Genomic DNA, 27202 nt, shown 5'->3' with positions numbered 1-27202 from the left:
GTCGGTCCTAGATCCCTCTGTAGCGAAGCAACTGGGTGCTGATATAACTGTGCAGGACGTGTGATGAGCGTTTAAGGAGATATCATGTCTTGGGGCAAGGTCCCCGGTTTCGATGGGTTGCTCACAGGAATTCTACTCCACTTTCTCTGCTGCCGTTGTCCCTAATCTTGTGTACTTTTTTAACGGAGCACGGCAGCAAGGACTTCTGCCCTCTCTGTGTAAGATGCAAAAAAGAACAATTTATGGACAGAATGCAGAACAATGTCATACATTCAGCCCAGTACAGAGATCTGTGCCTAAATCCATCGTTTTTTTGCTCACCATGCCATTCCAGGTTGGACCCAGTAATATGCAAATCAGTCTTGACCCTGCGCCCAATGGGAACAGTCCAGCCCGAACTGCCAGGCAAGGTCAGTCCATCAGTTGTGTGTCTTTTGCACTCTGTGTAAGGCCACAATTGTGTCACTGCCCAAGAAGAGCAATGCCCTGGTGTTAATTGATTCCTACTGCCCCCTCTCTATGCTTAACCTGGATTATAAAATCCTGAGTAAGAATCTGGCAACCATGGTTTTGACTCATATGAACAATTTGATTCACCCCAACCAGACAATTTTCATACCTACCTGTAGTACCTTGCCTAATATCCGCCAGCGGATTCATATCTTGGGCATGCAGGAAGCCTCCCATCGGACTCGCTAGCATTATCTGTTGATCTCCGGAAAGCATTTGTCTCCTATCGCTGGGAGTTCTTGTATGCCACCCTTCTCAGGATGCAGGAGAGTCTCCCACCAGACTCACTAGCATTATCTGTTGATATCCGTAAAGCATTTTATTCCCTTTGCTGGGAGTTCTTGTATGCCACCCTTCTCAGGATGATGTTTGGGGTAGCCTCCGTCAAATAGACCCAGGCGTTGTATACCAACTGGTGGCTAGGGTTAGGATTGGGTCTGTAATATCAGATGCGTGCGAGGTGGGGTGAGGCCCCTTGTCTCCTCTATTGTTTGCTCTAGCTTAAGAGACCTTTGTTCTTACTATATGGCAGGGTGGGCACTATCGCGCACTGTAGTTATTGGGAGGCTGCCTATGTATTTCTTTGTATGCGGACAACATGCTGCTGTATATGCGTGACAAGCCCTCTGACTTGGAGGGAGTGGTGGCAGCTTTCAGGCAACTGCCTGGCCTGGAGGTTAACTGGCACAAGTCCTGCACCTACCCACTTCGACCTGCTCAGGGCCGTGTCGGCGCTGTGCTGGGAGTCAGTTACCATTCTCTACTTGGGGGTAGATGTCTATAAATCTGCAGAGCTGCTCTTTGAAGGTAACTTTGCCCGGGCCCTGTCTGCCATCAACAGTTGGTGTCCTTTTCGAGTACCTTGCCTATATCAGTCAGTGGTTGGATAGTCATTTCTAATGATATTTCTATTGCAGATCTGTATGCAGCTTTGCTGGTGGAACTAGCTAAAGCGTTCTACCAGAAACCGGTTAGCATCCTTCTTACATTATATTAGGGTACCTCGAGGCAAAGGGTGGCTTTTCAGAAATTACTATTGATGGTGGACGAGGATGGTGTGGCTGCTCTGGATATTGAGCTTTATTATCTCACCGCCCAGTTATTGTGGGTGGCATGGTAGTGTTCGGTGCTTTGGGATACTGAGTCCGCCCCCCGACCCCCCCCCCCCCCGAGACTCTGTAAGAAGCAAGCAGCGGCACCGCGACGTGACTATGTACCCCTGATAAGTTATAACCTGACCAGCCCTGTGTAAAAACCTCCCGGCCCGAGAGGTTATAACTTATCAGGTACATAGTCAGCGCTGCTTGCTTGCTTCTTTGAAAATAGAACTGTGCAATTAGGTTCGCACTCGTCTCGCAACTCGCAAGCTGCCTAAGTTATAACCTGACCAGGCCTGGTTAAAAAACCTCCTGCCGGTTACACGGTGTCCTGCCGTGGCGTGACTATAGATTAGTCTCTAGGTCTAGGAGGATATATGCAAACAGGGGTTTCTGGTTATGGTAATTGCTGTGACAGAAGTTAAATGAAATGGACGTCAAAGTGTTGCTCTGTGGAGGTTCTGATGTGTTTTAAGAAGCTTGTGTTTGGTATAAACCATTTAAGTTAGACTGAATTAATGTAACTATTTTGTATGATGGTCATTATTATTGTGTGGTTCTTAATAAATATCCTAAACAGTAAATGTAGGAACATTAGGTCTTAAGTACTGGAAATGGAACTGAGGTGGGAGTAGGGGGGGAGGGATGGCAGCGACAGAGCGGGAAAGCCAGTCCTGAAAGGTGGATGCAGTCTCAGCCTATGGTGTCCCAGGACATATGGATTCTTTTTTTTCACAAACTCTGCCCTCATGTCAATTCACAAGGAGAAATGCTAGCGGTAAAGGTGTTCATGATTAGCTATATTGGTCACAAACAGACCACATTATCGGATGTCCTGGAGGGTTGAAGCACATGGACTGTATCTATGTGAATGCTGCAAGTTTGAGTGTATAATAGGATAGGTCAGATGGTTAATGCACTTATTGTGGCGATCGCTGTGCTAACTCCTTGCTCTGAATTAGAACCGATATAAATAGCTTAGAGAGTTTATATACCTACCTCGTACACCCTACAGGTCAAATGTTCAGATCCTAATTGTTTGGTGTGCTTTGAAAGTTGATACAATTTGAATATGTAATGAAAAATGTGCTGTAAAATTCACCATTTTGGTCTGTCGTTTTTCAAAATTTCCAAACCCCCCTAGTGGCCGTCGGGCTCGCTCGCTGCGCTCGCTCGCTACGCGCTGGGTGGGGGCTGGTTCGCTACGCTCCGGGCGTGGGCTGGTCTGCCAAAATTTGCCAGGGCTGCTTTCAGTTCCCAGTCCGGCCCTGTTCCAGATGACCAGAACAATAAGCCTACATGTAAATACTTCTTTGCTCATTTGACCATATTATGTTGGGCGCATAACATTATCTCCCTGAGACCCATTTGCTTCTTTGCCAAATCAAGGGGAATGAAAAATATGTTCCTGCCAGTGCTATATATAAATCACAACATTCCCAGAACTCGAACCTACAAAAAACGGATACACTTTAAATGAACTGTCCTGATCATGGAACATACTCAAACGATCTAAAAAGTAAACTAAAACAGAATGCAATTGGAATTTTGAGTGTCCAAAAGGAAGCATTTGTCTGAGTTACACTCCGGCCCCCCCAGACAGTTTGGACGACTGCCGGGAGACACCGACGGAGAGAGCGGTGCTCCTTTTACCTGAGCCGCAGCCAGGTGGGGTGAAGCGCAACAACCACTACAAATGGTATGTGGTTGAGCACAAAACCTGGACATTTCAGGTGAAATCCTTTTACTATTTTCACAAAAAGCAGTAGTTTATTAACAACGGGTCCTGATGAATGCATGAAACTCTTTTCGTATATATGCAGAAACATGTTGACCACTACTGATCACGGATATTTTTTTCAAATCTGTGTTTGCACTTGTCTTTTAGATTTGGAGGACTGGGGGATAATAATAAATTACTTCCATCTATCCAGCTCATCCAATTTTAATATTCTTCACAACTCACCTTTTTTCACTTGACACTGCTTTTTTCAGTTGCCACAAACACTGGTAATTCCAATCATACTTCCCTCCAATAACACGTTTCTCTCTCATTTACAAACGGTCACGGTAACAACTGACCGGCCGTTCTGTTTTGTCTCATGGGCAAGGAGAACCTAAATGATGCGAAAGAGGGCGGTACAGTGTGGCTTCTGATGGGAATTTTTCCCTATGCCCTTGAGTCTTAACTCGGCTATTATCACACTAAGGTCTGCACGGTTTGTTCCCACTTTTTTTGTTATCTGTATGGTGTCGAGGTTGGTGCCCACAGTGAATGACCCTTTTGTTTTGACTTCTAGGTACTTTTTGTGTGTTGTGAGTTACACTCCTCCCAATGAAACTGGAGGAAGTGGAGTTTGAGTTACAACTCCATGTTGCCAACACAGTTAAGTATACTTGAAGCTTAGAAGACTTGTTCCTGTAGACCTGTGCATATTGGTGGTTCTCTCTTTATTAGAAAAAATAAACCTTGCAACATGACCTTCAGGAGGTTATCAGAATGTGGTCTCATTAGGCCCTGGCATGCTTACTACCACTGCATGAACACCACTGCCCACATTCAATGGGTTCACATATGTAATGGATATCTTGGTAGTAGCTGTTGAAAATGATTTTGCTTCAACATTTTAGACTGGGAAACGCATAAAATGTTAAAATAAAGAGTGATTTCGCATCTGGAAGAGAAGTATAAACACTAGTGTTATGGCCATCGCTTGCAAACACAGGGAGGAAACTCTCTCTTATTCATGTCTTACATAAGGTCCAAATTCACGATGAATCACACTTTCAGCCTTGTCTTTTAAATCATTTTTGACATACAAGTTGAACTCCCTTATACTGCCAAGATCACTTGTCATCAATCTTTTCAACTGAATGGGTCACGCCTTGTTGGCTGCAGCAAGGACTATGCAGGCAATATAGATTCTTTATCACATATCCCATAACAAACACAGGCTGGGCTCAGTTACTTATTCTCTATTAAGTCTGTGTTCTCCTTCAGCTCTTCCCAATTGCTTCTATGCTCAGTAAAACATGCGCGTTAATTGTGCCAGTGCTGCTTTCCGCCAGCAGCTTCTCTCTTGAACTAATGGTCAGCAAAGTGTGGTGTGCCCATCAACTAAAGAGAGTAAAGCAATGAAAGAAAAGAGGAAACTGTCCTCTTAGTTTCAGGGGCATATAAGGACATTTCCACCCAAGGAAAGCACAAAGGACTTCTTGGACATTGGAAAGTTCAAAAGGAAAAAAGTCTTGACACTATCTATTTTGACTGACATTCAGAGGCAGCAAATCAATGCTACCTTTGAGCCATTACATGAACTAGACGCTCACCATTAACAACTTGTTTAATAAACACCAGCAATTAAAAACACTTGACAACTGTGGGCTCACCATTGCAGTGATTTCGTTGAAAGATTGCAGGTACTCTACTATCTTGGACTTATGAGATGGTTCAACACGGGCAAAACAGTGGGCAGTGCAGACGGCGTCACGTTGTTTCTCTGGTGGAAGGTCATCGAATTCCCGCCCAGTATACGCCTTGTCGGTCACATCCTCATGTTCTGAGAAGATTCCAATCCTCCGGCAGATGGCTATGGCTGTGCCTTTATTGTCGCCAGTGATCATGATGACCCGAATGCCAGCCTTTCGGCACATTTCGATAGAGACGCTCACTTCCTTTCGGGGAGGGTCCAACATTCCCACACATCCAACAAATGTGAGGTTGGTCTGAAAAGAGTATAAAACAAAGTTTTTTTGCACCCAACGTCAAGTTCTTTAGCCCCTCCCATTTCTATTGATTAAGAAAACATAACTTCTCTGGTCCCTTATTAGTGAGAAATCCCGTCTTTAATATTCAATTCAAAAGAAACTTTATTCGGTTTTTCACATAAAAGTATACTAAAACACAGCCCTACAGTATAAATGTAATCATTAATGCATCATTTAAAAATGGGGAACATGTAATCATTAGCAGCCCTACTACATAATGATTATACTCACATTTGTTATTTACAAATTTTAAAATCAGGACATAAATATAAAAACAATTAATCATAGCTGACCCTCGACTTGATTGCAGACTTTAGAAAACCAACAATAAAAGGGACACAGTCTTCCCTCGATAGGTGGAGAAACAAAAGAGCTGGCCGAGCCTGTATAAAATTCATCTTTTGTAAAACCGGAATTAAAAAATATTTCCGGGGGACATCATAGAACTTAAAGACATGAAGTGTAATATATCCTGTGGGGACATCCAGTCGCAACCACAGGGTGCTAACTGTTGGCCTATCCTGCTGCCCCTTGGTACAGCAAGCAGGAGATGAAAGATCTAAACGAAATCTGGTCAGCAGGTAGCGTTCATAGTTCGTAAGGGCCCCCAATAATTATGGCTTAGCCCCTAGTGTGGTTTTCAACATAACACATTTACACACTCTAGGTTTCAACAATTCAATCTCCTCCCTTTCCTGTGATTTCAGAGTAAGGAACGCTTCCTTAATAAATCCTATATCTTTTACCAAATAATATCGGGATTACTGAAGAGATTTGGACGATTGAGTTTTCCCAATATTTGTTTTATATCCTGAAATAACGGGATTCTCAGCATATTGTCAAGGTTCATACAGTCTTTTAGAATTTGTTGCGTCGGCAACAGTTGCTCGTTTGTCCAAATCTTTAACCAAAAAATAATAGGACGCAGGGCCAGAGTATCACACAGTAAGGGCATGCCTAGTTCTTCATGCACTATCAAGTTGGCTGTGCCTCCCGGCACTCCTAACACACGCTTTAAGCTTCAGCTTCAGAAAAACCACTACCCACCACCACCAGCAACAGGTTCCTCACAGAAGCTGGAGCAAGGTCACCGCCGACCAGATCACCACCTCCCTCAGCCAGAACCCACCTGCCAGAACACTGGACCCCAACAAAGCAGCCCGCAACTTCACGCAGTGGCTGACAGCCTGCGCCGACGACCTCGCACCACTGAAGAACCCTCCCAGCAAACCCAGAAGCAAGAAGGCCCCCTGGTTCACCGACGAACTCAAGGACTCCAAAAAGACCTGCCGCACCCTCGAGAAAGCCTGGCTCCTCGACCGGACCACCGACAACATGACCGCCCTCAAACACGCGACCTGCAAGCACCACCAGCTCATCCGCACCGCCAAGAAGAAATCACTGAAGGATCGACTGGACAACAACGCCCACGACAGCAAGGAACTCTTCAGCATCGTCAAGGAGTTCTCCAACCCCAGCACCAGCAACAACAACGACATCACCCCTTCACAAGATCTCTGCGACTCCCTCGCTTCGTTCTTCCACCGCAAGATTGCCGACATCCACAACAGCTTCAGCACACAATCCTCGCACCCAATCGCCGAAACAACGCACCCCACCACGACCCTCCGCACCTGGGCCGCAGTGACCACCGAAGACACAGCCCACACGATGAACACCATCCACTCCGGATCTCCGACTGACCCCTGCCCCCACCACGTCTTCAACAAGGCCGACTCCACCATCGCACCCCAACTCCGAGACGTCATCAACACCTCCTTCGACACCGCCACCTTCCCGGAGAGTTGGAAGCATGCCGAGCTCAGCGCCCTACTGAAGAAACCAGCAGCGGACCCCACCGACCTCAAAAACTACCGCCCCATCTCGCTTCTCCTTTTTCCTGCCAAAGTCATTGAGAAGATCGCCAACAGACAGCTTGCCGCCTTCCTCGAGACGAACGGATCCCTCGACCCCTCGCAGTCCGGTTTCAGAGCCAACCACAGCACCGAGACCGCCCTCATCGCAGCCACCGACGACATCCGAGCCCTTCTCGACAACGGGGAAACAGCGGCACTCATCCTCCTGGACCTCTCCGCAGCGTTCGCCACTGTCTGCCACCGCACCCTAGTCCAACGCCTCAGCAACACCGGCATCCAAGAGAAGGCACTGAAGTGGATCATCTCGTTCCTCGCGGGAAGAACACAGAGTCCGCCTCCCCCCGTTTTGTTCCGAGGCCACCAAAGTCATCTGCGGCGTCCCGCAAGGATCATCACTCAGCCCCACCCTCTTCAACGTCTACATGAGACCCCTCGCAGCCATCGCACGCCAACACAACCTCAACATCATCTCATACGCCGACGACACCCAGCTGATCCTCTCCCTCACCAGAGACCCAGACACCGCCAGAACCAGCCTCCACGAAGGGATGAAAGACGTCGCCGAGTGGATGAAGAACAGCCGCTTGAAACTGAACTCAGACAAGACGGAAGTCCTCATCCTTGGACCATCACCCTCCGCCTGGGACGACTCCTGGTGGCCCCCAGCCCTGGGCACCGCCCCCAAGCCAACAGACCACGCACGCAACCTGGGCTTCATCCTGGACTCCTCCCTCTCGATGACCAGACAAGTCAACGCCATCTCCTCTTCATGCTTTCACACCCTCCGCATGCTCCGCAAGATCTTCCGATGGATCCTGATCGAAACCAGGAAGACGGTCACCCAGGCCTCGTCACCAGCCGGCTGGACTACGGAAACACCCTCTACGCCGAAACCACAGCCAAGCTACAGAAAAGACTACAGCGCATCCAGAACGCCTCTGCCCGACTCATCCTGGACATCCCTCGACGCAGCCACATCTCCGGCCACCTGAGAAACCTGCACTGGCTCCCCGTCAACAAGAGGATCACGTTCAGGCTCCTCACCCATGCACACAAATCTCTCCACAACCTGGGCCCCAAGTACCTCAACGACCGCCTGACCTTTCACACGCCCACCCGCCAGCTACGGTCCGCCAGCCTCGCCCTCGCCGCAGTAGCACGCATCCGAAGACCCACCGCCGGAGGCAGATCCTTCTCCTACCTGGCGGCCAAGACATGGAACTCCCTCCCCATCCACCTTCGGCTGACCCAGGACCACCTCGCCTTCAGGAGACAACTCAAGACCTGGCTGTTCGAGCAGTAGTGGCCCCCTTCCCCCAAGCGCCTTGAGACCCTTCCGGGTGAGTAGCGCGCTATACAAGTGTTTTGATTGATTGATTGATTTAAAAACTTATTTTCCGTCACCTGCAATCTATCCAGACAACTATAGCCCCAAATTTCGTCTTTAATAATTTGTAGTTATATTTTTCTGATGTTAATGAAACCAGGCGGTGGAGAAAATGAGTTTAATCGAGCGATTAACAGCTGCCAACTACATGCTACTAATGGAGAGAAGAATAATTAATTGCCTTCCCCCACAGATAATTGTACCTTGTTTTGTTAAAAAATTTAACTTCACAAGAGTATTCTTATTTTTTTTTTACTTCTCCTAGTCTTTACTTTGTTCTTCTTCACTGCATACTTATCACTCTGTCCCTTTTTCCTTTACCGGTTTCAATCTTTACCTTTTCATTATTTTCTCCTCATTTGTGCGTATACACCTAACTGCTTTTTAGGTCTCGCTACAACGAACGCGCTAAGCGCGTTCTCGCAGCGAGAAATATAGTCGGCGTGTCAGCCGAAAAACGACAAGGGGAGACAAGAGCTGGCAACTCGCCCAGCATTCCCTATGGCGGCGTCGGATTCCGACGCACGCCTTCGGATCGGGTCACACGCGTGAGCTTCTACCGTAGACGGCTCAAGTGACGTCGCGCGGCCCAATCCGAAGGCGCGCGTCGGAATCGGCTCTCGCAGTCCCGCCCCTTCTCGCCGGACCGGCACTCGCCCTGCACGTCTTGTTCTTGGTATATGGGCAAAAACATGAGTAATTCATTGTATATGCATGCTGTATAAAAAGTCTGCAAAAGCCTTCAGTGTGCATCATAGTGGCTGGTTTAACATGAGATATTCCTATCCCGCATTTGTCCGAGACAAGCCTGAAATAAATTCTCATTCCGGCTCAAATGAAACTGTACATTATGTCTGGCTTCTCCCATGCCCTATAAACATGTCAGCGGTGCAATGAAAACAATGTTATCCTGCAGGAAGCCGCTTCGTATAGGCCATTTCTCATCAGCTCACCGCCCACAGTTAACAAATAATCCCTTTTATTTTTTTGCGTTATTGCAGACATCCCTCTGGCTCAAGCTCCCAACAGTGATCACATCTGCCGCTTTCATTGTTGGCCTCGGGGAAGCCAGGCTGTGCAGTCCAGGTCCCCAGGGCTCTATGAAATGTGTTTTACACGTGAACTGCATCTAGTAATAAATTGACCCAGTAATGTGATCGTTCTTTAAATGTGGTAGCTGATGCTTATTTGACTCGTGTTGAATGTTGCATGTCTGAGCAGCCCCTGTATGCTTGGATGCTCCAAGAACGGCCTTTCTTTCCCCAGTTACTTTTGGAGAAATAGTGTATGGATATAAAATCCGAACTCTTAGCTGCTGTCTATTGTTACCTTGGTCAGTGGTACTCTTGCCATATGAACAGTCTGCCAGATTTTGTTGGAATGTGATAATGATTTGGTATTAATTGTTCCTTTGACTCGAATGTGCATGTAATGCAAGTGAGATTTATAGAGCAACTAATGCTCAAAAGAGCTTCTAGGAGCTATGCCATCCAAGGTAGATGTGAATAAAAGCCTCTTCCTTCATTGTGGACCATACATTTATTCCCCAGAGGTAAGTAACACTTACCTTGGGATTGTGTACTCACTTTACATTATTTTAAATAAACTGGAGTTGCATTTTTGTGTATGTATTTGACCATTCTAATTCCCTCAAATGTAGCCTGGAAGCAACAGAGTGCTTTATTAAGTAATGGGGAAGGGAATGTTTCAGGTTTTCACTCATAGTTGGACGGGATAGAGCTCCGTTCATCATGCCTCCTAAGAAGGGCAGGTTGAGATGATGAATCATATTGAAGGCAGATGAGCTACTTCCGGCGCCTTTTCGAAAATACAGGCAAGACGAAGCAAGTTTAATTTGTGATAAATATAAAAAATGCACAGTTTGAGATTGTTAATATTGTGGTACCTTCCTTTTTGCACCTCTAGATTCCTATGTGCTGGCTTTTTGTGGCACTGCTTCAAGAGGGGGTGATGGTATTTGTTACCACTACCTCGTACGACCATTTAGCAGATGTTGAAGATGCAAGCCACTGTAATTCTGCTAGGGTTAGGGTGGGGTGATATAGTCTAACTTCTGTAGGTGTTTGAGGTAGCAGCATACAGTGTGTTTTTCAGTGGAGCTAGGTTGTTGGTCAGGATTGCCGACGAGCAGTCATCTGCTACATCCTCCGATTGGCAAAGGATTAAGACTTGTGTAGTGGTTCTAAGGGCCGACTACGGCAGTGTTTTTTTATTATTTTTAGGTCTCGTGGCGTTTACCGTGCGAAGCGCGGTCTCACCAGAGACCTATAGTCACCAGCTCAGCTGGTACAGGTAGGCTTTTTTTAATTTATTTATTAGTTTTCACTTTTATATAGCGCAAACTTTACCCGCACGTATCGGAGCGCTTTAAATCAGCATGCTTATAACAAGCAAGACTAGCACTCTATATTACTGCCAACTTTGCTTCTCATAAGCAACAGCTAGCCATTCACAAACAATGTTTATATACCAATTGCAAATAAAAAAAAAGAAATAATGCAAAGCATTGTCATTTACAATGCCAGTAACTCAAACTTTAACGCCTTCCACGCTGATGACGAGCTGGGCTCGTCATGGCGTAGCCTCCTCGCACGCTGATGACGAGCCCAGCTCGTCATGAATAATGGGATTTTAAAAATTACAGCACAGGAGCGGAATTCCGCTAGCGCGCATGGAGTTAATGCTGCGATACCTATTGCATTGTAAATGCTTGTTCCTTTATCTGTCTTTTTAGGCTTCACCCTATTCACAATCTTATTTTCGTTCTTTCACCCTTCTCCCTCTTGTTTTGAAGACCTCTTTCTTTTGCTCTGATTCTTTCTAGTTCCCTGTTCCTTTCTTACCCTACTTTAGCCATTTTTTGAGTTTTTATTGTGTTGGATTTTTACTAACTCAAATATTTTTGGGAAAGCAAAACCTTAATAATAAATTGAAATCTAACCGTGTAATTATCTTCTGCAGACAACTAGCAGGAATGATGCCGTCCTGTGGTGAGGATTGGTAATTGATTTTACATGTTTAAAGGAACATATGACGCGAAGGCAACATCCTCTTTCAGAAATGCACTCAAAAAAGCACAAAATATTACGAAACAGCTGAAAGTCATAATGTTGCAATCAGCAACATTACATTAAGTTTCCCTGAGCGAACTGATGCCTCTTCTGCAGTCCATGCATAAAACATGTTTCTCTCCTTTTCTTGGACCAGGGAGTTATGCAACGTAATTGCATTGCTCCAATTCCTATTATTTTACGTGCTTGTGTGTGTGCATCATTTTAATTTGAACATTACACGACTATTTTCATTCCTACGACTATTCAAATTAATACAGAGCCCCGCCCCATAAACTAAATGTTACCAGATCTAACAGATTGCAGGGCCTGAAGAAATATGATCACATCACCACCCCCTCAGATGGAACTCCATTGGATTCTGGTACTGGCCATCGCCATCTTCAAAATTAGCTGCATCACTCACAACACCATCACTACCAGCGCTCCAGTACATACTGCAGGCAAGCTCATCTTCTGTGGTGGTACAATTCTCTGCACACTGTCGGCCAACACACAATCGGTGTAAAAAATTAAAAAAACAAGGCAGTAAGCCTTTTCCATCTATGCATCTAGAATATGGAACAGCAACATCCCCTTATCAGTAACGACTAACACAATACATCTCAATTTAGGAAGGAGTTGAAGACAAACCTCTTTAAAGACCACTTCATCACAAAAGAATTAACAGTGCACAACCCACATATACATACATATATACACATATATACACATATACATATATATATCCCTGAAAGTTTGGGGGGGGATTCGTCAAGCGGGGGCCGAGATAAAAGGGGGGTCCCAAAACGTGTTTTCCCCATGTTAATTTCCATAGGGCGGTTGGACTCACTTTTAGCCCGAACGGCTGAATGGATTTCCACCAAACTTTTAGGGACTGGTAGCCCAATGTGCCTTTGCTATGTCTCAAGATATGTGCTTCAGTAGATTTTGAGTAATTTAGGTTCAAAAAAATATATATATCTATAAGCGCGCACCAGCGCGCTACGCGAGTGCGCGAGCGGAAAGATGATTGGCTCTCAGGTGTCTGTTAACATTCCAAACAGTCCGGAGCGGCCGCCATCTTGTGTCTCGGTAGGATGGAGACACAAGAGGTCGCAAAAACAAAGGGGGAAATGACCAAAAGGTGGACCCACTAGGTTTGATGTGGGGGGCCATAAAAGGGCCCAGCGAGGCAAAAAAAAAAAACTTTTTTTTCCGATTTGCGCGGGGGAGCGCCCGGTACGCGCACCGGGGAGAGTACCGGGGAGCGTACCATGAGGAAAAAAGAATGTCATATTTTTTTAAAAATGTAGCATTTTAAAAAAAAATTAGAGGTAGTTTTAAAAAGAACAGTTTTTTTTATTCTTTTTGTTGTTTTATATTTTTTTTGTTTTTTTGAACATTTTATACTTTTTTTGGCTTTTATGAACAGTTTTATATTTGTTTTGTATTTTTTATGGGGACAAACAAAAAACAGGGAATTGTAAACAGCTCAACTGGAGCAAAAAAAAAAACAGGAAAAAATTAAGGCTTCTTTCGGCACCGGTGGTTGTCTCCAGCACGGTTTATGAGTTTGATGCTCTGCTCCCCATAAGAAATGGTAGTCCCACAAAATATACAAGTAATCTTGTATTCTCCAAACTGGCGTTGGATGCTTGGGACCATCTCTCTAGTTTCTGGACCCGATGGAGTGGGTTGTTTAGAGGTGCTCGGAGAAGATTGGGGAGGGTTTCTGGTCAGTTCTCTGACCTCTGCTGCAGAATAGTTATTGGGGTGCTTTCGTTGCATGTGGCAAAGCATTGTGTGATTCCCAAATGAATATTTTTTGGCAGGGTTCCCCCTGGAAAATACAGCGCCACAAATGACAGGTCACCTTTACAGCATTAACTTTCTTTGCACCCCATGGGATTTTAAAAAATTCCCATATAAAGTGCTCCTTAGGTTTATATGGGGATTGTCTTCAAGCAGGAACTGCCTTCTCTCCTCCTCCTCCTCTTCTTCTTCACCACTAATGTGATGTTGTGGTGGTCCTTGTGGTGGTGGTGGTGCAGATGCTCCAGCTGCTGCTGCTACTGTAGCCATTTCTCTATCAATAGAAGCAGGTCTTCCTCACTCAAAGAACAAAGTGAAAATGAGGAAAACAGGTGGTGGCTTTCATCATTTGGAAAACAAAACAGTTCTGAACCAATGAAAAGTGTTATTTTCAGGTCACATGACCCCGGTGCGCGCCCCGGCGGCGCTTATGTCGCGCGATCGTAGTTCAAGTTCTACAATTTGTATAGCGCACTACTCACCCAGAGGGTCTCAAGGCGCTTGTGGGAGAGAGGTGCTTTACTTATCAAATAACCACGTTTTTAGTTGCTTTCTGAAGGAGAGGTGGTTCTGCGTAAGGTAGAGGTGGGTGGGGAGGGAATTCCAGGTTTTGGCCGCTAAGTAGGAGAAGGATCTACCCCCCATGGTGGATCTGTGGATGCATGGAATTGCGGCGAGGGCTTGATTGGATGATCGTAGTTGGCGGGGGGGGTGTAGAAGGAAAGTCGCGTGTTGAGGCATTCGGGTCCTAGGTCGTAGAGGGCTTTGTGTGCGTGGGTAAGGAGACGGAAAGTTATTCTTTTGTTGACAGGGAGCCAATGGAGGTCTTTCAGGTGGTCGGAGATGTGAGCTTGTCGAGGGATGTCCAAAATGAGTCTGGCTGAGGCGTTTTGGATGCGTTGGAGTTTTTTCTGTAGTTTGGCTGTGGATCCGGCATATAGGGTGTTTCCGTAATCCAGTCGGCTTGTGACCAGTGCGTGGGTGACCGTTTTTCTTGTTTCGGTGGGGATCCAACGGAATATTTTTTTGAGCATGCGTAAGATGTTGAAGCATGATGATGAGACGGCGTTGACTTGTCTGGTCATCGAGAGGGAGGAGTCCAGGATGAAGCCCAGGTTACGAGAGTGGTCCGTGGGAATGGGTGCGGTTCCCAGGGCCGGTGGCCACCATGAGTCGTCCCAGGCAGAAGGGGATGATCCTAAGATGAGGACTTCCGTTTTGTCCGAGTTTAGTTTTAGGCTGCTGTTCTTCATCCACTCGGCCACTTCTTTCATTCCTTCGTGTAAATTGGTTTTGGCGGTGTTTGGGTCTTTGGTGAGGGAGAGGATCAGTTGGGTGTCGTCTGCGTAGGAGATGATGTTGAGGTTGTGTTGGCGCGCGATGGATGCGAGGGGGCTCATGTAGACATTGAAGAGGGTGGGACTGAGTGATGACCCTTGTGGTACGCCGCAGATGACTTTGGTGGCCTCTGATTGAAAAGGGGGGAGGCGGACTCTCTGGGTTCTTCCGGCGAGGAACGAGATGATCCAGTCCAATGCTTTTCCTTGTATTCCGACGTTGTTGAGGCGTTGTATGAGGGTGCTATGACAGACTGTGTCGTGTGATCGTATGCGCTTGGGCGCTTCCAGGTGCACTCACGCCGTGCGTCATAAGACGCATCACGCGGCTACGCGATACGTGTCTTATGACGCACGGCGTCGCGGCTACGCGATATGTGACAATGTTGTTTTCGTTCGCGACATCAGCGCTAATGGGACGCTCACCGGTACGCGCACCGGGGCGCGCCGTAACACTGTGCTTACCCGTGCGCTCACCGGTACGCGCACCGGGAGCGCACCAAGGCAGAAAAAAAAAGGAAAAATATACATAAAAAAAATAGTATTACATACATATACATTATAAAATTCATTATAAAAAATATTACATTTCATACCTATAGAGATTTGCTATTAAAAAACCTTTGAAATTCACTGAAAAAACCATAGGTTTCACACCAGTTATAGTTAGCTGGAAATTTTACTCGCATAAAACCATTGAAATTCCCACGTTATAGTTAGTTGGACTCACTATAACTTGCGCGTGCAATGCACTGCTGATGACGTCACATATTACATCACTCATGACATGGTCAGTGACATCACTCATGACATCACTGATGACACCATCCTTGTGACAGAGTGACAGACCTCCTTTCACTGTAATGTAACCCTTGAAACAAATATTCAAAAATAGAAACTAAAATTTACAAAAAAATGGAGATACCCATACCAGTTACAACAACCAATTCAGTAATTCCACCATCTATATACACATCCACTCATTCACCAACTGTTCTATAAAGTCACTCATACATATACTCACTCATCATATGTAGTAATACACCTATACATCCTGTTACACACCGACAGTCATCCAAAAGTTACTCACACACATACTCACACATGCAAATAAACTTTTGAACATCCATTTATTTGCATATACAGCTATACACACACTACTACCTTACTTCTAAGGAAACTTACACATACTTACTCTCTTAAACAATCACTTCTAGAAACACATACTTATTTAAACAGGAACACTTACAATCTCTTACTCTCACATATACTTACTTATATACATCAATATTCACATATACTAGATTAAAACATATGTAGTTACTGATAAAGACACTAGTGAGACAGTCATTCACTTAATAACACACACATATACACACTCATCCACCCATACAGTCCTGCACATATGCTGTCTTCAAAACACATACAGAGAGTCAGTCATTCATGCATCTATGGGCTAAGTCATACCCCCACCAAACCATACAGACACTCATACTGATACTAAAAAACAACATCTAATAACCCATATACACACACATGTAGCTACTCACCAACCCATGCAGCCACTCATACACAAAGTGAAACACTAATACATATATTTAAATATTTAAACATTACTCACTAATATATGTATTCACTAAGATACACTTAATAAGCCAGTTAACCAATCAATTTTTTTTAAAACATCCATTTAGACACTTATTTAAACATTTATTCTTCCATCAACTTTTACATATACATATATAAAACATTTATTTTTCAGAAAGACACACATTCACTGGATGGTGTCATCAGTGATGTCATGAGTGATGTCACTGACCATGTCATGAGTGATGTAATATGTGACGTCATCAGCAGTGCATTGCACGCGCAAGTTATAGTGAGTCCAACTAACTATAACGTGGGAATTTCAATGGTTTTATGCGAGTAAAATTTCCAGCTAACTGTAACTGGTGTGAAACCTATGGTTTTTTCAGTGAATTTAATAGGTTTTTAAATGCTAATTCCTAACTATAACTGGTGTGAAACCTATGGTTTTTTCAGTGAATATATATATATATATATATATATATATATATATATATATGTATATATCCTAGAATCACTGTGCTAGGAATTTGAAGCCTTCCACTAAGCTGTAACTCTTACCCCTGTTTGTCTCTACAGTGTCACTAGTCTTAAGAGCGAAGCTTATGTTATTTCCACTGGGCACTGAATCATGTTCTTTAGCACTGGCTGCAATGAGATTAAAGGAGTACCCAGAGAAGACCATGTCCATCTGTCAGACCTTCAGCGGGGTAGGTGGTTTTACGAAGGCATTTTCTCATCCAACCAAAAAAGCTGCTGAGCTTTCCTTTACCTTTGACTGGTTACACATGTACTATAGAGGAAAATGTACAGATCTACATTGCACCAGTCACAAACCACAAATTAGTTTTTGATGGGGAACTTTGGAGACCTCAAACAAGAATGTTCTACTTGAAACCTCAGAGGGCCCAAATCATAATTAAGTATCCACTCCCAAGGTTTTATTTTGTTAATAATTTTAATCAGTAGGTTATTCTTATACTTAATAAAGCCTCCACAGTTGATTCAAAGCCCAAGCTTTCCGATAAGCAGAATTTGTAGTTCGCTGTAGAGCTGAACAAGAATCTCACCATCATGACCCTAAGCTTCCTTCCAAATACACTTCATCTGCTTGTACCAGAAGAGCAAGCAACAAGAGCATCATATGGTGTGCATTGCACAAAACCATCTACACTTTCAGGCACTCCTACTGTGCCCCCTGAGCTCCTTTCACACCCCTGCCTTCCTGCAAGCCTCTATAGTCACTGGTGTCCCAGTGAACCCACTGCAGGTCTTAACCTTGTAGAGACCAAGCTCCTCGCACACTTATGAGACACTACATACAGGCAAGGGAATTCCCTGCCCTTCTTTACTTTCTTCCTCACTCACCCAACTTCCATCCATCCCTTTTATGCCTCATAAGTATTAATGTCACCCAAAGTTGGAGGCTTCTCTAGAATTGTACCAGAAATACATAGAATTATCTAGAAATAAGCAAGCTTTTGGTCCAGGGTCTCTTGTAACGCACAGGCCGCTCCACCTGTCCACGTATCTGAACCTGTGCTTAGAACCGGTTTCGTCCAAGACAGCGCTGCTAATCTTTCTGGATTGCAGCACGAACCCTCAACTAAGATGTTTAGGCTATAATGATTCTTTTCTTGACCTATGACAACCACAAGAGACTAGAGCTCACCAGCAATCATCACCTATCAATTCATAAATTCACTCTGGAGCCACAAGGGTCTTCCACATGTTTAGTAACAGAAGACTCTGCATCAATGAAATCCCAATTCTGGACAGATCATCTCGGTGGTTAACTGATGTCGTATGGGGACAATATTATCTACAATGCTGTGTACAGAAAAGGTATCCTGGACCCTATATCCATGGGCTTTCCTATGCCCTATATCCATGGGCTTTTACATCTAAACTATAGGAGAACCCATTATTGCACACCTATGTTTGCCAACTTCTATCTAAAAGGATGACGTGTTAGGATAGATAATGTTGAGATCATTGTATAAACTAAGGTGTGCAGTGACTGTAACAAGGGAACTAGAGTATGACTAACACACAGATGACAAAATATAAGATTGGGACAAAAACTGCTGTTTAAAGCATTTAGTTCATATGATGCTTTCATTATTAATATGTAATCTGCTTGCATAATTCTTCAATAATTTACAGATATTTAACATAGACAAGCAATTTTACTACCTTGGTTTTATGATTAAAAGTTGCACTCATGTAGCACTCACCTCATAATCGATGAACTTCGTGGCGTCCTCCAGCTGCATCTCTTCCTTCTTTGGTGGAGTGTCCCTTGTCGCCAGTGCCAGGCAGCGCAGAGTATCAATGCCAGTACCCCAATCCCGGATCTTCGACATGATCTTCTCTCTTGCAGAGGGAGTCAGAGGAAGCTTGGCATTTCCGACGCGCACATAGTTGCAGCGCTCGATCACACTTTCGGGCGCACCCTGCAACGTAGAACAGAACAATAGAGCAAGGATGGTGACTGGTAAAGGTGAGATACCTTTTTTAAGTCTGGGAACCCACAGGCTATGGGATCTCATTTATCTAGGAGCAAAAGGCATTATCAATAAAAAAAGGATATGCATTTTAACCAGAAAAGATCTGGACAGAGTGACAATGCACCAAATGTAATCCTACTAGTTGATCCCCATTACGTTGACAACATTACATGGGCACACTGTTACTTTAACATTACCACTGAATCTATGCACCCTTACTTCCACATAATCTTTAGCAGTACCTTTGTGTTTTTTAATGTAATAAATTACATTTATTGTTACATAACTTAATATAATTTAACTTTATTTCAGGTTGAAGATGGCCTTAAAGTAGGCTGTTTCTTTGTTTATTATTTAAAATTAACAAACTAGGGTTAGTTTTAATTTCATTATGGATTAGGAATATAGCAATGTATTCTTAAAATGTAGGATTAATATTAGGATCAGGAAATGGGTAACTAATTTGTCTAATTCAATTTACTTTAAAATTAGGGTTAGCATTACGATTATGGTAAGATAACTTACTTAATATATTTAAAATAACGTAGGGTTATGGTCATGATAATAGTTAGGGTTATGGTTAGGTTACATTTGTTATGAATGCGAAGTAAGTATATTGAATTGATTTAAATTTAAGGCACAGCTTTCGAACAATAAACCTAGCTCTCCTTTTAATGTATTCTAAATTACTTAAGCTCAGGTGTAGTACTGAGCTTAGATTTAAGCTCGGAATTTGAAAAAGGTTCAGAGTTTGCATCAACATTAGAGTTAGGATTAAGAGTCGAAGTGATGGCAACTTAAATAGAGCAGAACCAATGGCCTTTTCGATAGGATGCTAAACTAATGGAAAGGTTGACTTTGGGCAAAAGTTAGTACATCAAATATTCGTAACAAACTGCAATTGGCCTTGGAACAGGGGAGCAAGAATATGAAAACTAAAAGATTTGGAAAAGAAGTCCGCCCTGCAGAGAATTGCAATCATCCACCAAAGAAAAAGGTGATTAGATGGGGCATCTTAAGTCTGAGTCCATCAAAGAATTCTTGAATTTTCCGCCTACTTCCTTCATAGGTGCAAGTTGCAAAGTGACATGTGTGGCACTTTCAGCCAGTCATTGCTGTTCAGCCAAGAACACCTTTTGTTCAATAGATTATTAAAGCTCAAATGTGCAACTTTAACAAGTAACTTACAAGTCCAATAATGCAACATTCTAAAGCAAAAAAGAAGGCAGGTATGACTGCAGGAATCAAACATGACATGGGGATGCTTGGCAGCTCAACCGCTTTAAACCATGAAGTGAGTGCCAATCAGAAAGACATGCTTAAATAATTAACTTTCATCCATAGACCTTGGACAAGTATGTTGCCTGTGAAGGGATCTCCCTGTTGCCAAGTGCTGACAGGTTAAGCATTCCCTTTGCCTGTTGTTAATCATTGATTCTCATTAAAGCAGGAGCATGGCCCATTAACGAGGCACTGAGCCGCTTCCACTTGCAGATGAACTCAGCTTGCCGTTGCTGTGGTGTATGCAGCACTGCTTTACCTGAGACAACAGAGGGGCGCACAACTTATGTCAGAGTCTGGTGCCATTGAGTAGTGACAGTATCTCCTTATTAAATCAGTAACATCCTAATGTTTCTTGGGGACTTGCGCAATGTATTTTGTCTACATTTAGGGGCCCTCCTTTGGAACCACTTTGAATTTTCCTCTGGAACCACTTTATATTTTCATCTAATCCAAGCTCTTGCGATTATATACAGTATTTTATTATATATTAAACTTTCTGAAAGAGAGGCATGCAAAAAACAGCTCAAGCTGCCTGGAGTCCGCCAACCAAATAGTACCAAAAGAGTGCTTGAGCTAACTTTGATGAAGCCATTTAACAAACACTTCAGTGCCTAACGAGCCTGTTCCTCCCGTTGTAGCACAGACCCAGGAAGGGTAATTTAGTGGGCGTTCAGTGGTCTAGTGCCTAAGATCAAAATTGGGCATAAATAAGCACATAGCACTTGAAATTATAGCCTTAATTGACTCCTATTCATAATAACAAATACATCTCCCTGCAACATGGTCATTCCTGTTGCGAAGAGAAAATCAGGCAACAGCAGGTGAAATCTGATCATTTTCTCTAGTCTTGTCCTTCTAGTCATCTCTCTAGGTTTAAACTTCAAGGCTGCACGGCTTCCTCCGTCTCTGTTAAGTAAGAAGGATTGGAGGTGGGTGCACTCAAGAGAAGCTAAATTGTAGATAAAGAAGTGAGAGACATAAGTTATAGACAGAAATGTTAGGAAGCCTGAAGAAAAGACAGAGGTCGAAAGAAGAAGATTTAGGTAAGGGAAGGTTTCAGTGTGTGATAGAGAGACTGCTAGGGACAGGGAGAAGGAATGTAGAGAGATGCTGGATTAAAAGCTAGACAAGTTAAAAAGAGGTGAATGCAGAGAGAGGTACATGATGGCGTATAGAGAGGCTTTAGGTAATATGAAAAACAGAGATACAAGAAAGAGAGCTGTACAGTAGAAAGGGGATAAAATTAAGAACAAGTATAGAAATACAGGTCAGAAAAAGAGACTTGAGGGAGAGACAGACATTAAGAGAATTGAAGGGTAGAAATAGATGCGACAGAGTGAAAAGGAGGACATTAGAGAGACATAGATCTAGTAGAGAAAGAGGTGAAGTAGAGCGAGGAAGATAATTAAACAGAGTGAGGATTGTGAGATAGAGAAGGACTGAGGAGTAGGTGAGGTATAAGGGTGAGTTATGGGGGTCATGATGGTGCTACCGGGCCCCAAAGCACTGGTCGATAAACTAACTGGAGCTCATCAGTGTGCAATACAGCCCCTGTTCAGTTTGTTTGCTACAGTGACTGATCTTCATGGGGGTTGTAGTCCACAGGCCTGTTTCTCTTGCCGAGGACTATGTGGGACTGCAAACCCCAGTAGACCTCTAAGAGCTGCTTCAACTCCTGCGAGAGACAGTAACAGGGAGAGCCCTTTCGAGCCCCGTTATATAGCTGGTAAGTCTGACCCCTTGAGTTGAATGGGGAAAACTCATATTAGGTGACATTTATCTGCATGATACATACTGATCCTAGAAGAATATGCATTTATTACGATTGATGGATGGCAACTCATAATTATTTCTGTTGGGTTACATTCGAGGAAAAAAGTATTGCTGTATAAAATCAAATGTTGCCAATACTGGTATTGAATCTGTTCGGACTAACCATTGTTAATGACAAATATATATGTCTTTTGATCATATCTCTCTTTCATGTTTTTTATTGTGTAAAATTATTGTACGACCAGGTTTTGTCATTTTTTAATGTGATTTTTTTTAATTTACAAATTAAATTTGTTGTATACTTGCATTTGCTTTGTTTTTCCCTTCCTAGACTGGTGAAGTGGCATGCTGTGAATGAGTGGATAATATTGCATGCAAAAGTTGGAAATTTGCTCCCCAAGAGTAGTTTTTTTGAGAATTAGACTCCTAATGAGTACCTACGATTTTTTTGTGCATGCCTAGCTGTACATTTAAACAAGGATTGGCAAAGTCAATAGATTTGGCATCGTCCGCCAGCCTTTTGGCCATTCTTGTTTTGCTTTGTCCTGGCTTTTACAAACCTTTATTGTTTGGGAAGCTGCCGGGTATTTGGCAACCTAAAAAAAGACTTTGGATAAAGATGCTGTAACTCATAGTGAAGTCAGTCAATTGCTCATGTATGGTGACACACTGCCCCTTGATGCATGCTCCAGTGGGTTGGGAAAAAATGTGAGTGGCATAATCACAGACAAATGGCTGAAGTATAAGTAACTATGTCATACACATAATTTTAATAAAATCAAAAAGTCTTGACTAACACAGACCTAAAAAAGCCAGTCGCTGTGCCATTAGATGTCAACCTCTTGCCTTTGAGAAAGATAGAAAGAAAGGAAAGAAAGATAGAAAGAAAAGAAAGAAAGGAAAGAAGGAAAGAAAGAAAAGAAAGAAGGAAAGAAAGAAGGAAAGAAAGAAAGAAAGAAAGAAAGAAAGAAAGAAAGAAAGAAAGAAAGAAAGAAAGAAAGAAAGAAAAAGAAAGAAAGAAGGAAAGAAAGAAAGGAAAGAAAGAAAGATAGAAAGAAAGGAAAGATAGGAAAGAAAGATAGAAAGAAAGGAAAGAAAGATAGAAAGAAAAGAAAGAAAGGAAAGAAGGAAAGAAAGAAAAGAAAGAAGGAAAGAAAGAAAGAAAGAAAGAAAGAAAGAAAGAAAAAGAAAGAAAGAAGGAAAGAAAGAAAGAAGGAAAGAAAGAAAGAAGGAAAGAAAGAAAGATAGAAAGAAAGGAAAGAAAGGAAAGAAAGATAGAAGAAAGGAAAGAAGGAAAGAAAGAAAAGAAAGAAAAGAAAGAAGGAAAGAAAGAAAGAAAGAAGGAAAGAAAGAAAGAAGGAAGGAAAGAAGGAAAGAAGGAAAGAAGGAAAGAAGGAAAGAAAGAAGGAAAGAAAGAAGGAAAGAAAGAAGGGAGGAAGAAAGAGAAAGAAAAAAGGAAGTAAAGAAGGAAGTAAAGAAGGAAAGAAAGCGAAGGAAAGAAAGAAGGAAAAAAGAAGAAGGGTAATAATGACAAAAAAAAGAAAGAAGGCATGAAAGAAGAAAGAGTGAAGCCAAGAAAGAAGGTAAGAAAAAGGAAAGTAAGAAGGAAGGCAAGAAAAAAAAGAACAGAAAGAAGGATAGAAACAGAAAACTAGAAAGAAGGAACGAGAGCAGGAAAGAAAGAAAAATATAAAGAAAGAAATACTGAAAAAGTAAGGAAGAAAGAAAGAGGAGGAAGGAAAGAAGAAATGAAAGCAAGAAAGAAGGAATGAAAGCAAGATCGGACACAAGGAATGAAAGCATGAAAGAAGATAAGAAAGAAAGCCAGAGAGAAAGAAAGAGGGCAAGAGAGTAGGAAAGTAGGAAAGAAGGAATCAAAGAAAAAAGAAGGCAGTAAATAAAGAAAGAATGAAAGACAAGGGGAAAGAAAGAAAGGAGGAACAAAAAAGTTAAAAAAGGAACAAAAGAATGAAGGGAGAGAAAGAAAGGAGGGATGAAATAATTTAAGAAAAAATGAGAGAAGGAAAGAAAGCAAGAAAGAAGGTAAGACAGAAGAATGAAGAAAAGAAAGAGGACAATAAAAACGTGTTGCAAGTGAATAATACATTAACAGACCAATGGATGAAAAAGCTGGCTGAAAGCCCTTTTAAATAAATATATTACACACAAACACACACACATATATATATATATATACATATACACACACACACACACACACATACATACATACATACATACATACATAGATAGATAGATAGATAGATAGATAGATAGATAGATAGATAGATAGATAGAGAGAGAGAGAGAGAGAGAGAGAGAGAGAGAGAGTGATTTTTTCTTTTTAACTCAAAAGGTCTTGGCTAACGCCGAACCTAAAAATAATCTGATTTTTATGAGAATCATTATTTATGGTGCCTATTTGTGTGACTCTCTACTGTCACAACCACTTTACGAGGGGTCCCCTGGAAAGTGGGGCTCGGGACAATTGCCCACTTGCCCATGCCTTAAAAAGTCTCTATAATGCATGCCTCTTCTGTTCGAATGTTCCAGTAAAATAATAAAACAAGAAGTTGACACTTATAATGTACCTATACATATATGATATACCGCCCACAACAGTAAGGAATAAGGGCAGTGTCCGAGTGCCTTCCTAGGGTCATGCAACATTCATGCCTTGATCCCGAAAGTAGAAAAATATAAAAAGAAATATAAAGGCTCCATATGAAGAAGCCTTCTCAACCTGCATGCCTATTCGATGCAGAACGAATCCCCTCATAGAAGTATGATCTGAGTCTGGGGCCCTAGAATGTATAGAAAGGTAGTGTGGCTCACTGGTTAGAGTGAGGTAGTGTGGCTCACTGGTTAGAGGCGGCAGACCCGAGAGCAGAGGACGGCCCGGGACCAGGGTTCGATTCCCGGCGCGGCAGGTTTCTGGACCAGGGTCAGCGGACTCGATAATTCTCTCGCCTCGGTGCCCACTCTGATCAGCGATCACACTCGGCAACTCTGGGCATTAGCTTGCCTCATCTTCACTAACGGCCCCACCAGACCGCCGGGGATGCCTGGTCTCACCCTGGAGATACCCATTAAGGGACCATCTCTCAGGGAAGCCAGGAAGGGTTTCGCAGCGGTCGAAGCGCCTTGGGACCCTCCGGGTAAGTAGTGCGCTATATAAATGCCTATACATTTACATAGAAAGTAATAAAAGAAACCAGCATCAGTTATGTGATGATGAAAGAGTATTGTGGCAGGTAAATACGATTAATTAGAATATTGGCCGAATAGGATTAGGAATAGGAAACCACCAACAACGCTGGAGAACAGGACCTTCTGGAAAGGGCCTTGCAGACATTGCAGTCCAGAGGTGCCTCGTGGCACCACCACATGTCTTTATCAAGAGGGAGACTACAAGACAGCAGGACCCTACTGGGATGATATACAGAGGTCTTTCTGTCAGAGATGAGGCCAGGGCACCAGTCGGGGTACCACGCGGGTGGACGGCATCCCCCCACTTATTTCCGAGGGTTTTTCAGGGTGGACGCCGTCCACCCTGCTAAATCAAAACCGCGTCAGCCACCGGCTTGGTATGCTGAGACAGGGGCACACGAAAGCATTAAATCCGTTTCTAGCCAAAGATGCTACGTGCGATCTGCAAAGACTGGAATGCACAAAGCATCGTGCCTATGTTTAAAAGTAAGGCCGGGAGGAAACCGAGTCCAGTGCGCTGTAAACTTGAAAAGTTATAACGCAGAATGAATTAAAATCACTGCGTACAGAAAGCAAAGGATTGCAATTCATCAAAAATGGAACTGTAACACGTGCGGACGCAACACATTTCCTTAAACTACGCGCTTAGATCTCCTCGAGTCTCGACTTAAGCTTGGCCCTAAAGACACATTTTATGAAATGACATTTGAGGATCGTGTCTGTTGGTTAAAAAGATGCAAGATTTGCTTTTGGGCAGGGGCGGATACCCTCAGGGGCAGAGGTGCAGGGCGGGGACATCTGGGTGGGCCTTGCAGGCCCTGCACAGACAGCACCTGACAGAACCACTCTCCGGGCCAGGGCGGGCTGTGCAGAAGCAGGGTGAGGTCGAAAGCAGAGCCCACGAACCTCTGATTCCTACACAGAGAGTAACCCGTCTCAAGGGAGGGCCACTGGAATTATGCGGTTGTGCGGCCACAATGTTTTTTGCATATGTATGGATCTGCCGCATTTGCCACATAATTCAGCAACTGCTGCATAATCTGTAGATTTTAACAAGAAAAAAAATCTAGCTAACACAGTTCAAAAGTTACTAAAATGAAGGGACACGTGTTGCTGCGCGGTGAAAGGCCCTTTGCAAAGCTGGGCTGGTCGTCTTTCTGTTGCCTATTACTATGCTTGGGTGTTAAACTGGGTACTAATGAGGTGCAGCCTATGCCCAGACAGTGTAAACAAGTGTAAAAATGACAAAATAATGAAGAAATACTATCAGAAAATGTGCCGCGTTACACTGCATAATTTGCCTATTCTTGTCACATAATGTTGCCCTCCCTGCCGTCTAATTTTGCCCTCTCCTTCCGCATATTTCCAGTGGCCCTCTTTATAGCTGTTTAGAAGCATCCAAGCGGGTGAGTTTTTCCACAGGGCTGCTTTGTCTGAGGCCACTGAGGGCTTATTCATAACATAACATAGAACAGGAAAGTGATTTTTTTGAAGGCAGCACTTAAAATGGTCTGAAATCCCAGCCACCTTCAACTCACCAAATAATCGCATAATTCCGGTGGCCTTGACAGAGAGGCACTCGGGCACCAAACAGAGACCATGCTGTGCGATTCAGAGGATTTTAGTTTACATAGGCCACGCCTCTTCTATTGGCCAAACGCCTTGTAAAGACCCTCCACCTTTTTCATCCCACTTAATGCCCTGGTAACAGCACTTTGATATATATATACTAACCAAAAAACCAAACCATCTAAACTACAAATCCCACATTGCAACCTGCTGTTCACTAAACAGCCAGGACTGGTAGGCAGCGGTAGAAGTGGGCGGGGACGGAAGGGCACGGCCCCTACTTCTAAAAATAATTTCAGCCCGTTCCCCTACTTCTTTCTTTGAAAAAAGCATCCCGGGACGGAGAGAATAGTCCTACTAAAAACTAGAACTTTTTTAGGTTTTGCCTGGCGAAAGATGTATCTTGT

General features: G+C 43.5%; 1 protein-coding gene across 4 annotated transcripts in view; it reads right to left on the bottom strand.

The window, feature by feature from the left end:
• The window catches only part of ATP2A3 (ATPase sarcoplasmic/endoplasmic reticulum Ca2+ transporting 3), a 504701-nt gene that overhangs the window by 46517 nt on the left and 430982 nt on the right, over positions 1 to 27202 (bottom strand). For all 4 annotated transcript variants that reach the window (XM_086954808.1, XM_086954806.1, XM_086954807.1 and 1 more), the window contains 2 exons: positions 18687 to 18905; positions 4998 to 5333 (listed from right to left, as the gene is read on the bottom strand). In XM_086954808.1, the coding sequence (XP_086810934.1) occupies positions 4998 to 5333; positions 18687 to 18905 (555 nt within the window). The remainder of the gene's footprint in view (positions 1 to 4997; positions 5334 to 18686; positions 18906 to 27202) is intronic.

The sequence above is a fragment of the Lissotriton vulgaris genome, chromosome 2_1 (assembly GCF_964263255.1).
Source record: "Lissotriton vulgaris chromosome 2_1, aLisVul1.2, whole genome shotgun sequence".
Classification (NCBI taxonomy): domain Eukaryota; kingdom Metazoa; phylum Chordata; class Amphibia; order Caudata; family Salamandridae; genus Lissotriton; species Lissotriton vulgaris.
This window is presented reverse-complemented; position numbering and strand designations above follow the sequence as displayed.